This window comes from Coenobita brevimanus, chromosome 57 (assembly GCF_032717465.1).
Source record: "Coenobita brevimanus isolate Jiangsu-jjx chromosome 57, ASM3271746v2, whole genome shotgun sequence".
In the NCBI taxonomy this organism is placed as follows: Eukaryota; Metazoa; Arthropoda; class Malacostraca; order Decapoda; family Coenobitidae; genus Coenobita; species Coenobita brevimanus.
Window position 1 is genome coordinate 28,974,751 of NC_137010.1, and position 12,681 is coordinate 28,987,431.

The 12,681-nt window shown below is 40.6% G+C and overlaps 1 protein-coding gene across 2 annotated transcripts in view; it reads left to right on the forward strand.

Moving 5' to 3' along the window:
• Positions 1 to 12,681, forward strand: part of LOC145402130 (uncharacterized) — a 52,807-nt gene that overhangs the window by 9,829 nt on the left and 30,297 nt on the right. For both annotated transcript variants that reach the window (XM_080274245.1, XM_080274246.1), the window contains exon 2: positions 488 to 713. In XM_080274245.1, the coding sequence (XP_080130371.1) occupies positions 488 to 713 (226 nt within the window). The remainder of the gene's footprint in view (positions 1 to 487; positions 714 to 12,681) is intronic.

Below are 12,681 nucleotides of genomic sequence, written 5' to 3' on the forward strand. Positions count from 1 at the left end.
GGTGTGAGGACAGAATGTGTCAGTTGTATTTTGTGTTGATGTTGGTGTTGAGAAGAACGGTGACTAAATTAGAGCCTAGGGAGGTGATCTCATCTTTGACAAGGGAATATTCTGTTGCGTTTATCCACTTCTTGGGATGGCTGTAGAATCTTGCAGGATGCTGTTTCTTTAGAAGTTACAAATAATTATAATATTTAGTAAGCAATGTTGGGTCTGGTTAGTACTTGGATGGGTGACCGCCTGGGAACACCAGATGCTGTTGGCATCCCTACGTCAAGTGGGGTTGGTGGAGGATTAGTGCCCCTCCCTGTAAAACAATTAACTCTAAGCCCTTGGCCACCCTGTCTGGGATACATGGCGTCTGGCAATGAATGAATGAATGAAACTTAGGGTAGAATATTATTTAGTACTTGGTGTAGAAAAGAAGCTATAGCAGCCTAGTAACAGACAGTACAGTAATGAAATTTGTGTGGTTTATAACTTGCAGGTCTGTGACAGCCTACCATGCAGCCACTAGACAATACAAATGTGAAACATGGAAACAGCATAATTCTGTATTTGGCAGTAACATCCACACTTCCTTGACAGTCGTGTCCACCATTCGACACTTCTCACACGACTCAGGCACGCAACTGACTGATGAGGACATAAAGTTGTCAATTGAAGACATCTCAGAGAAGTTTTCTGAGGCCATGGAACTGATGAATGATGTGGTAAGGAACAAAACATTCAGGTCATTTTGCAGTGTTGTAAGAGGTTTAAGATAATTTTGGTTTTACCTTGTCAGTGTGAGATCTTTTACCTAGGCTGAAGAGAAACATCTGGAAGTTGTGATAATAAATAATCATAATATTGTACTGAAGGTGTGAATGTAAATTGTTTCTTATATATTTAATGTAAGGTTTTATATACACTTAATAAAATGGTACCTGTGGAGCCGCTAAAAGGGTAAGATTTTTCAGTTTTCACCGAGGTGAAAATTTTTCTTACAGATTTCAAGAGCTTGAATTTACATACCTGAAAATGTGTATTTCACTTTCTTTTGACTAATGGTTACCACAATGTCGACCATCAAAGGACATCAAATATAAAAACTGTTACCCCTTGTGTATAGAAAAAAAAAAGAATTGTACCAAAGTATATTTTGGCCTTATAAATTTGAAGAGCTTGATTTTACCCACCAGAAAATGTATATTTCACTCATATGTCTAATAGTTACCACACAATCGACCATCAAAAATAAAAAACCTTTCCTCACTATGAACGAGAATGGGACGTCCTCGAGAAACAAGGGCAAGTAAGGAGGTGAAGGGAGTGTGGGGGGGGGTGCATCATAACCACATCTGACAACATCTCCTGTGTATCTGTGGTGTGTGGGATGTGGGTACATGCACGACGTACCCACACCCCACACACCACAGATACACATAGCTTCATATGCAGATGATGTAACACTTACATGTACGCACCAAAACGCAAACACAGCTGCACACATCATTCAACACACTACACGAATGGTTCACCACAAACAGGCTCAAAATAGCCCCAGCCAAATCTACAGTGACAAATCTACAGTGACTCTTCTCACAAACTGGACAGCATTACACACTCACATCCCACACCTCACCATAAACAACACCCCCCTACCACACACACACACACACACACACACACACACACACACAAAATCCTTGGTGTAACATACAGTACATCAGTGTCATTTAAACAACACATCACAAACATTAAAAATAATATAACACCAAGACTCAATGCTTTGAGGGCACTTGCCCATACAACATTCGGACACAACAAAGAAACCACCACCATAGTATACAAACAATACATACGTTCAGTGATGAATTATGCAAGCCCTGCCTGGGCTTCTAACCTCACCAAAACACACTACAAGACTCTACAGACCATGCAGAACAAGGCCCTAAAAATAATCACAGGCTGCACAGCTACTACACCCACACACCACCTACATCAAGAAACCAAAGTCCTCAAAGTCAAGGATCACCTAGACATGAGAGGCACCCAGCTTCTTGCTGCAGCCTCCACAAACCCACATCATCCACTACACTACTGTACATGGCAGCACCTCCACACACACCAAGGAACATCAAAACAACACCCAGCACACGATACCATACACAAATACTGTCATCTCTCCCCCCCTCGCCCACCTCAGACCAGTTTCCAGAAGCATATCCACACTCAAATCACTCGCCGCTTCATTCAGTCGCTTAAAGACAACACACAGCTGCATGCACAGCCTCCTGACATCCACCCTTCTGAATCCTATGTTCCTTGTGAGGGCAGGGTCCACCTGGCCAGGCTGAGATGTGGGCCCCATCCAGCCCTCTTAAGCTACCAGAAGAGGCTGGATGACTCCATTGCTGATGCCTGTCCAGGATACAACACAGCAACCCATACTATTAAGCACATTATGGAAGACTGCATTGCACACAATCACCTACGCCAACAACACAACATACACTCTTTGAGAGCTCTGTGGGAAAGCCCGGTCTCGGCCATGGCCTTCCTAAGGGACTCAGGGCTGTTCGGCCAGACTGCCTAGGGAACAGCTACTACTACTATTACATCTCTTGATATTCATCATCCTTCCAAGCCCTTGTCTTAGGGGGAACATATACCACTGTGATGTCTCTCTTGCCATTCTCTCCTGTTTCTAGTTTCATATTTATCGCTTCAGCCTTACCCTTTCCCAGTTCCACATTTTCCACACTGATGTTGTTCTTCACTGCTATCATCACTCCTCTTCCCGTTTTTTCTTTTCTGTCTCTTCTCCACAGTTTGTATTTGCCATCTCCCATATGGATGTCAATATCCTCTTTAAACTTGGTCTCTATAAAGCACATGATATCTGGTTCGTGAATCCTCAAGTAATCAAACCTTGCTGATATTGAACCATTAACATTAATATATGCCACTTTCCAACTTTTTTCACTGTTCTTTATTTCCTCTTCTCTCCCTCTCTCTGTCGGTACCACTTCCTCAGTTTCTGACCCATGACTTTCCAATAAAACACTGTCTTCTCCTCCTTCGTTCTCTGTTCGTTTTTTGTCTTCACTTCCTTTAATAGCTCCTTTATCTTAGCTCTTTCTTCCTCATTTGTGTCTCTCCTTATCCAAACATTCTTCAGCTCTTCCTTTTCTGATAATTTCCGTGTTCTGTTTATAATTTCATTTAGTATTGCTTGAGACTTAAATTTACTTTAAATGGCCTCGCTCCTCCCTCCTTGTACTTTCCTACCCTAAACACTTCTTCAATCTCTTCTTGAGCTTCATTGTTACCCTCCATAACTACTGATACTATCTCTTGCCTTATTCAGTTCTTCTTTTTCTCTTTCTGACCTTACGGACATCCGCTTTTCTTTTAGTCCTGAAATTATCACGCATTTTTTCTTTTCTGCTATATCCCTGACTAAAGGTTCTCTACTTCTTAGTACCCTAACCACTTCCTTTTCAACCTTTTCCCTGCTTTGTTGTTCTATAATCTCCTTCAGATTTATATTTCCTTCCTCCTGGATTATCTTCCACCCCTTGTGCTGCTCCCTGATTTCCTTAATATGTTCATCATGCATCCTTGACTTTGATTCATGCTCATCTAGTTTAGTTTTCATCCTGTCTCTTTCTTCTTCCAACCTCTTATTTTCCTTCTTGAGCTGTTTTATTTCATTAGAGGCAGATTCATTACTCAATTTTAATTCCGTAACTTGCCCGCATGAACAGACGTTATCCAACTTGTCCTTAGGTATCTTAATCTCTTTATCCTGTTCTAAGGTCCATTCCTGTAACTCTCTAATTATTAACCATATCTTCTTTAATTCCTGGACATTCCTCTCTGCCATTTTCTCCACTCCTGCAACCTTTTGTTAGATTCAGTTTAACACTTCCTTTGCCCTTATCCTCGTCAGTAAAGCCCTCAAATTCTTTGCCATCAAGTGTAAACAAAACGCTACCTCTTTCCGCCATAATGCAGCCTACGAAAACTTTACACTTTCACAATATTTTATACTCTTGTTGGACCAAAATCTGCACTTTTTTCACTATTACCAGACGGGACACAGGTGTGTGTGTGTGTGTGTGTGTGTGTGTGTGTGTGTGTGTGTGTGTGTGTGTGTGTGTGTGTGTGTGTGTGTGTGTGTGTGTGTGTGTGTGTGTGTGTGTGTGTGTGTGTGTGTGTGTGTGTGTGTGATTCATAAATTTGATGACCATTTTTCCCCTCATTTTCAAAGTCCAGTAAACCCTTCATAGTCGAACTACAGTAATTTCTCATTTATCTGGACGTGCAATATCCAGACCTGTTCATTATCTGAATACTAGACCTTAGCTCTATTAAACCATCATCTGAATTTACTTGTCATTATCCAAACATAAAAGTCCCGAGAACATCGGCTGGGCAACTGATGTGTTCAAACAATCGGTATTGTGGCTGCTGGGTTGTAGCCATTTGCAGGAAATAGACCATAAACCACAAACTGAGCTAAATTGTCTGTCTGCCTCTGTACTGAATGGTCAAAGTTGCGCGGTGGCCTGATCACTCCCTACGAACCTCCAGCGCCCAAGTAATACCAACCGTAACCCACAAGAGGTGCCAAAACACCTGTACGCATCCCCACCGAATGTCCAAAGTTGCACAGCCATCGGGTTTAGTTATCCCCAACTGTCACTGCACAAGTAACACAGACTGCAAGCCACAAGTCAGGTGAAAGCACCTGTCTGCATCGTGACAGAAGGGTGAAAATCCTGCACACGGCCTTGCTTCTCCCCCCCCCCTTCCCGTCCCTCCTCCACACCCTACCATGATCCCCGCCTTTCTAGGCCTGCCTTCCAGCTATCCCCTCACTCCCTTAGTCCCTCCCCTCCTTTGCGCTGAAAGCACTGACCCGTGAGTTTTTAACCCCTTAACCGCGGGGCGTCACTTTCGTGACGCTTGGGAGCAAGGGATCATACCGCGGGGCGTCGCTTTTGTGATTCTGTGTTATTTTGAATTCACCTGGGCTTCCAAGTGGGGGCTTGTATCATCTATCGGTACTGCCAATGTCCAACACTAGTCAGCACTCCTAATCTCATCTGTACTCCCATCCATTGTTGACAATTTAGCCATTTCTCCCCGTTCTTGACTCCCCTCCCTACCCCCCCTCCATTACCCTGTCCTCTCGCCTGCCCGGCCGTGCTACGCTAAGTAAATCTTCCCTGGAATTTTTCACTGATTTCATCCATTGAAATAAGCCCTATGTCCTATTCTTATACCAAATAATATATACAAGAAAGAAATAAGGTAAGTGAGAGTGCCATACACCTGGAATTGGCTAATTATCACCTGACAACACCTCACGTGCACTCGTTCGCTAATTTTCGCTGTTTTTTTCCCCTTGAAATATGCCCTATAATCTATTTTCGTAATAAATATACATGTAAGGAGGGAAGGGAGAACCCTAAGTGATATTTACACTCACCTGGAACTGCCTAATTTATAATGTATTGTCTAGATTTCCTGCCAATCATATCAGTGCTAGACAAAGCTGTTTCAAGATATAACATTGGTAGCTCTGAATATATGTATCTCCTAAGTAGGCCTCTAATCTATTTTCGTAATAAATATACATGTAAGGAGGGAAGGGAGCAACCTAAGTGATATTTACATTCACCTGGAACTACCAAATTTATAATGTATTGTCTAGATTTCCTGCCAATCATATCAGTGCTAGACTTAGCTGTTTCAAGAAGTAATATTGGTAACTCTGAATAACCCCTAGCAGGCCTCTACGCTGGTGGTCCTCCGTTATCACTCAGTTCTCTCTCAACTTCCGAAGCGAGAGTACGTATGTTTCTTCTTGCTGACTTCAAGGCCTTTTTTCACCCCCATGCAAATGGCCCTGTGACCTTTACCCCTACTAAACCTCGTGTGGAAAGAGGTAAAGGGCTGACAATTGATAAAAGAGTGACTACGATCTTTCTATTGAGTAAAACAGTGCAAGTGGAATTGTAAATAATGTGTAAACAGCAAGTGAAAGTAATGAATGTAAATATACGTGAACAATGGAAAATAGTTTTATAAGTTATTTCAAGTGACAGTGCACAACACAGTGTAAATAAAATAGAAATGTAAATAACGTAAATAAAATAGAGAACGTAAATAGAAATGTAAATGAGTAGTATTATAAGAATACGAGTATATACCCTAGGAGTAATGAAAGTGAAAGTTTCACTCTAGCATGTCTGAATGCTATGAGTTATGAGAGTGAAGATGAAAGTGACATTCACTCTCAATGCCAGTATACAGGACGAGAAAGTGAATGCTACGTATTTTACTGAAAGAAATTGAATCCCTACAGTGACAATAAACTAATACTACTGAAGGAAACTTATGGATAAAGACTATAGATATATATAAGTGTTATATAGTAATAGAAATATAAAGTGTGAGGGGTTTTATGAATAATAAATGACAGACTACCAAGAGCGAACTAGTGCCAGTGCGACGATCAGACGCGCCTTCGTAATTTCCATTGCTTTCACAGTTTTTTTTTTTTTTAGTATGGATCCCAAACTACTTGAAAATTGTAGAATAGTGTTTATAGTGTTTGTGTCTGGCTGTGGTAATCATATTACGGGTTGTCGGGAAGTGTAAAGTGGAGACTTCGTTACCCTACTTCAGAGGTCTCCACAAGTCCTACGGTAACCGACGAAGGCTCAACAATCATTCCAGGAGAAAGCTGAAGGTATGTGCCATAAGCATATATAATTTTATTATTCTAGGACTAATAACTGATTTTTGGCAAATATTTTTTGAGAGTCTGTCGGAGCCCAAATAACCCCGCGGCAGACGCAAGTCATTGGTAAACAAGCCCGCGGTGTAGGGGTTAAAGTTTTTGGCAATGTGTATTTGAATACTATTAGTCGCATCAAAATTCCGAAAACATCATGAGAAAGCTCATGAAATTCTGCATCTAGACATATGCTTAGCTCTTGCAAGGTGCAGGCAAAATTTTGCACTAGAATGGTGGGAAGTTATGTGAAAGTAAGTTTCACTCTTGAACATCATTTATTCTCACTGCAGTTTTATTTTACTCATCAGTTTTGTGTGTTTTTAGTAGCTTATAGTATAAACACCAGCAAAGATGATAAGATACCATTTATACCAATGTAACCAATTTCTGGTGGCATAATTGGCCATAGATTTTTTTTTTCTGTGTGTGTGTGTGTGTGTGTGTGTGTGTGTGTGTGTGTGTGTGTGTGTGTGTGCGCGCACGCCCTGGGAGCAGCTGTCAGTTGTGTCCCAGAAAGGTAACTGATTTTCCAACTGTCTTCAAGTTTTTTGTGAATTTTTGCTGTTTATGCATTGTTTTCTTGGTGTTTAGCATTGATTTGGATATTCCTATGTATGTATCGAAGTCTAAATATGCCAGAATGACCGGAAAACACTGCCAGAGTTAGGAGGGGTACTGTACAGTTTTTTTTCTTTTAATGGTTTTCTTGATGTTTTGCATTAATTTGCATATTCCTGTGTATGTTTTGATGTCTAAATACTGTATGCCAGAATGACCAGAGAGAATTACCAAAATAAGCAGAGGTACTGTACAAATAGGTTAGGTACAGGTAGGAGATTGGGTATAGATAGGGTATGGGTATAGTTGGGGGATATTGTTCATTATCCGGACATTGCCACTACCCAGACATGCCATTGGTTCTATTACGATGGATAATTGAGGGGTTACTGTATATGGGACTCTAGGGTTGTTCAACTTAGCAGATTTTCCAACTAACCGGAAATAATTGCAAAAAAATTAAACTACCCCCACAACAGTTGCAAATTTTATTTAATTATTTGTTTATGAACACTAAACTAAAGGAGCATTTACAGAGCAATAAAAATAAGCAAGAAAAACAATTTGGTGCATGTCATAGGCTAGGCTAGGATAGGTTAGGCTAGACAGAGTTGGGGAAGTACTGTACCATGTGTGAATCTTTGAACACAAACCACCAGCTGGTATAAAGCAATAGAAATAAACACTAGAAAACAGTTTGGTGCATTTCAGTTTTTTAATTTGGTAGATGTCTGTGTGAGGAGCTTTCGCAGGTTAGGCAGCTTGTGTTGGAAACAGAGGTGGAGGAGCGTAACAATCGCTAAATTACGTTAACATCCACACTTACTTACTTCACACTTATTCACCATCTTCTCACTGATGTAGTGCTGCTCTCGGGTATCTGCCCTTACCTCTCCTCCTTATTTACCGGTACTTCCTTCCTCTTCTTTCGTTCCTTCATTCTTTCCTCGTCCTTCTGCCTACAGGTGAGTTGACACTCCCTCTTCTGTCTTCCTTTCCTTCATTCTTTCCTCTTCCTTCAGCCTGTGGGTAACTCTACACTGAGTGACAAGCCAAATGGTTTCCTGTACACCAGACCATTTACTACGCAGGGTGATAACCATATAACCAAATTATGGTGCCTGGTGGTTTAATGGGTAATTACGGTGCTCCAGTCAGATTGAGCTGGTGAAGGTTTATATCCAAGGAGTGGTTGGGGTTTATTGTTCATGTTATGGCACTCAGGGATGAGTGAGGCTGGTCGCTGTCATCTTAAATGTCAGGACCAATTTGCCTAGCCTGTGCTTCTCCTGGGGCAGTGTAGGATTGGATGATGGATGGATGGATGAATAGATAGTCAGTTAAACTAAAATGTAACTTGGAATATAGTAAACTAAAATGTACCACATGGAATATAATAAACTAAAATTCAGTGGGGGTGCTCACCATCCATTCACTTAGTCTAGTGCTGCTTTGGGTGTCTGCCCTTTCCTCTCTTCGTTCCATCCTCTTCCGTCTTTCTTTCCTTCATTCTTTCCTCTTCCTTCTACCTACAGGTGACTTTGCACACCCTCTTCTGTCTTTCTTTCTTTTATTCTTTCCTCTTTGCTTTGCCAGTGGGTGACTCTACACTGAGTGATAAGCCAAATTTTTGCATGTACACTAAGAAACCATTTACTGTGCTGGGTGGTAATCATATAACCAAATTATGGCGCCTGGTGGTTAGTGGGTAATTAAGGCGCTCCAGTCAGATTGAGCCTGTGTAGTTTTATATCCATGGGGTGGTTGGGGTTTATTGCTCATATATTGCCACTCAGGGATGGTGAGGTTGGTCCTTAAATGTCAGGACCAGTTGCCTATCCCTGGGCTCTTACGCTTCTCATGGGGCAATATAGTATTGGATGATGGATGGATGGATGGAAACAATTCAAATAGGCAACAGGGCAAGAGCGGCGCGACCTCACCTGATGACGGTCGGATGTAGACTGACCGTGTGTCTGCCTTCGGCCAGCCATAAGCCCCGAATGTCAGGGCAACAGAGCCAGGATTATATTCCCACAAAAGATAAAATATCCACAAAAGTTCCCACATGGGGGTAAAATTCCCACAAAAAAATCACACAAATTTAATGGCTGAAATGTCCTCCCACAAAATTTCCTATGAAAGGCCAATTCTCCCACAGATTTGTGGGAAATTTCCACAGAGTGGCAAGGCTCGGTCTGAGTTCGTCTTACCATATATTCTGCCTTTTGCAGGGTCGACTTAAAGAGGTTTTACTGTAAAAACATTTTAAGTATTTAGATGTAACTGGTGTAGTACAGTCGAGAAGATTTTTGTATTAACTATAAAACATTTTTTCATTAGTAAATTTTTGTGTAGTTATTAATTGTCATTGTATCATCATATAATTTGGACAAGTATTGTACAGTATGTGGCCATATCATCCTACTGTTGTGGCTGAACTCTCCCAGTAATAAGAGATGGTGCAGACATTTTAGATATCTTTCTTCTCTGCTATCCTCATCATAAATGTAAAGAGTTAAAGCTTTGAATATTACACGTCAGTTACCTGAAGGATTGGAGAAGGTTTTGGCACTTAAGATATTGTACATGCTGTTAATACCATTATTTTTTACAAAAGTTTTCTTAAAAAAGATCAAACGATCACTGCTGCCTCTGTATCAGAAAATTGTTCAATTATGAGCATTATATGCAGTATCTCTCTCTCTCTCTCTTTTTTTTTTTTTTCTTTTTTTTTTTTTTAATGAGCATTTTGTGCAGTATCTCGGATCTGAAAACTGTTTGCTTATGAACATTTTATGCAGTATCTCAGATCTGAAAATTTTTTATTCTATGTCCTGTATCTTAGATTTGATAATTGTTTGTTTATGAGCATTATATGCAGTATCTCAGATCTGGATATTGTTTATGAATATTATAGACAATATCTTGGATCTGATAATTGTTTGTTTATGAGCATTATATGCAGTATCTCAGATCTGAAAATTTTTTGTTCATGAGTATTACATGTAATATCTCAGATCTGAAAATGAGTATTATTTGCAGCATCTCAGATCTGAAAATTTTTTGTTTATGAGCATTATATTCAGTATCTCAGATCCCCAAGCAGATTTTTTGCTATTACAGTTATAGGAGGGAATATACTGCAAAATGATTAATAGAGTAACTGTTTTTTCTTTTTTTCATTGCACATAGCACTTCCACAGTTCATGTAAATACAGTAGATGTGTCTTAAAAATGTGTATTAGTGTTAGGTACTTTCAAGAATAATTTGGGGCAAGTAGGGCAGGTTTAGGGGGGTCATTAGGGGCGATGGGGAAGGTTAGTTTTTTTTTTTTTTTATACACACCGCCAAAGGACATGGTTCGGATTACAACATGAATGGAATGTAAGAGGTGCAAATGATGAGGTGAAAGAGGGAGAGATTGTCCAGGTGCATGAGGGTCCAAAAGTGGACATATGTGAATTAAATGGGACTAAATGGAGACCCAAGGGTTTAAGAGAGTGGGAGTATGGATGGGGTATATGCATGGGAAAGGTAAGAATGAGAGGGCAGAAGAGGGTGTATGTATTATTTTGTGCAAGAGATGAATGGAGAGTATAAGAAAGTATGGATCAGTTGGTTCAAGGATTGTATGGGTAAGACTGAAAGTAAAATTACAAACATGGGCGATTGTATGCAAGATCATGCAAGCAGAGTGAAAGAAGAGTTCTGGGAAAACGTGGAAGCGTGCATGGAAAAGTTTGAAAGGAATGAAAGAGTGTTTTTGAATGGAGATATGAATGGAAAAGTAGGGAATATGAAGGTGGATGAAGTACAGTAGTTGGTGAGTGGAGTGTGCCTGCAGAAATGGATGAGAATGGCAATGCTGTAGTGGACATTTGTGCAGGGAGGGGGGGAGGGGGTTGGTGATAGCCAGTACCCTCTTTAGGCACAAAATGATCCCCTGGTATACGAGGCAAGTGGTGAGAAGGGTGCATGGTGAATTGAATGAACGGAAGGCAGTGACTGATTGTGTGTAGTGGATAAGAGAATGAGAAGTTATGTAATGGATGGAAGAGCATACAGAGGTTGGGGGAGTGGACTTTGGACCACCACTTGGTGGTGGTAAAAGTCAAGGTTCAAGTGCAATGAAGGAATAGAAGGTGGGAAGGACAGGAGGAAGTAGTCCATACAGTGAGGGCAGAGAAGTTGCAAGAGGATATATATATATATATATATATATATATATATATATATATATATATATAAATAAAAGAGGAAAGTGGAGGAGTGATTGGGTAAATATGATTTGGAGCAGATGGGGGAAGTGGAAGGTGTGTGCAAGATATTCACCGAAGAAATCTGTGCAGCATGTGAGATGGTGTGTGGGGTGAAGAAAAGATGTAAGGGGTGCAAGGAACAGCATGGTGGAATGAAGAGGTGAGATAAGTTGTGGTGCAAAAGAAGAAAGCATATGGTGAGTGGATGGGAAGCAGAGGCATGGAGGAAGCTGAGAGATGGAGGAGAGAATTACATGTAGAGAGGAGCAGAGAGGTAAAAAGATTTGCAAGAGAAAATAAAAAGAAAGTGGATGAGGAATTTGGAAGGAATTGGAGCGCAAAATGAAGGGAATGTAAGAAATGTTCCGGAATGAGGTAAAGAAAGTCAGACAGGGTGATAGAGAAGTTAGTAGGGGAGTGAAAGATAAAAATGGTAGATTGACAGTGGAGAAGCGAGAAAAAGTGAGCATATGGAGATATCACTTTAAGAAACTATTAAACATAGAGAAGGAAATTAATGCAAGTATAAGTGGCTGGGGAATGGCTGGGAGAAAGTGATTTGAGAAGAGAGGAAGAAATCAGTAGAATGGAAGTAGTGGAAGCAATGAAGAAAGTTAAATTGGGGAAAGCCCCAGGAATTGATGAAGTGTGTGGTGAAATGCTGAAGCATTGGGAAGAGATAGTAGTAGAATGGATATGGCAGATGTGCAGATTTGCCTGGGAGGAAGGTTGAGTTCCAGAGGATTGGAAGTCAGGTAAAATTATTCCCCTGAGCAAAGGAGAAGGGGAAACAGAACTGTATGGTAATCATAGGGGCATTTGTCTTCTTAATGTAATGGGAGAACTATATGATAGGATACTTACTGACAGGGCTAGGAAAATAACAGAGGAATAAGTTGGAGAAGAAAAAGGAGGTTTTAGAAAGGGAAGAGGTTGTGTAGATCATATATTGATCCTTAAGTCTTTAGAGGAAAATTTTATAGATAAGGGAAAGAAGTTGTATGTGGCTTTCATGGATTTGGAGAAAACATATGACAGAGTGGATAGGCACGGAAAGTGGA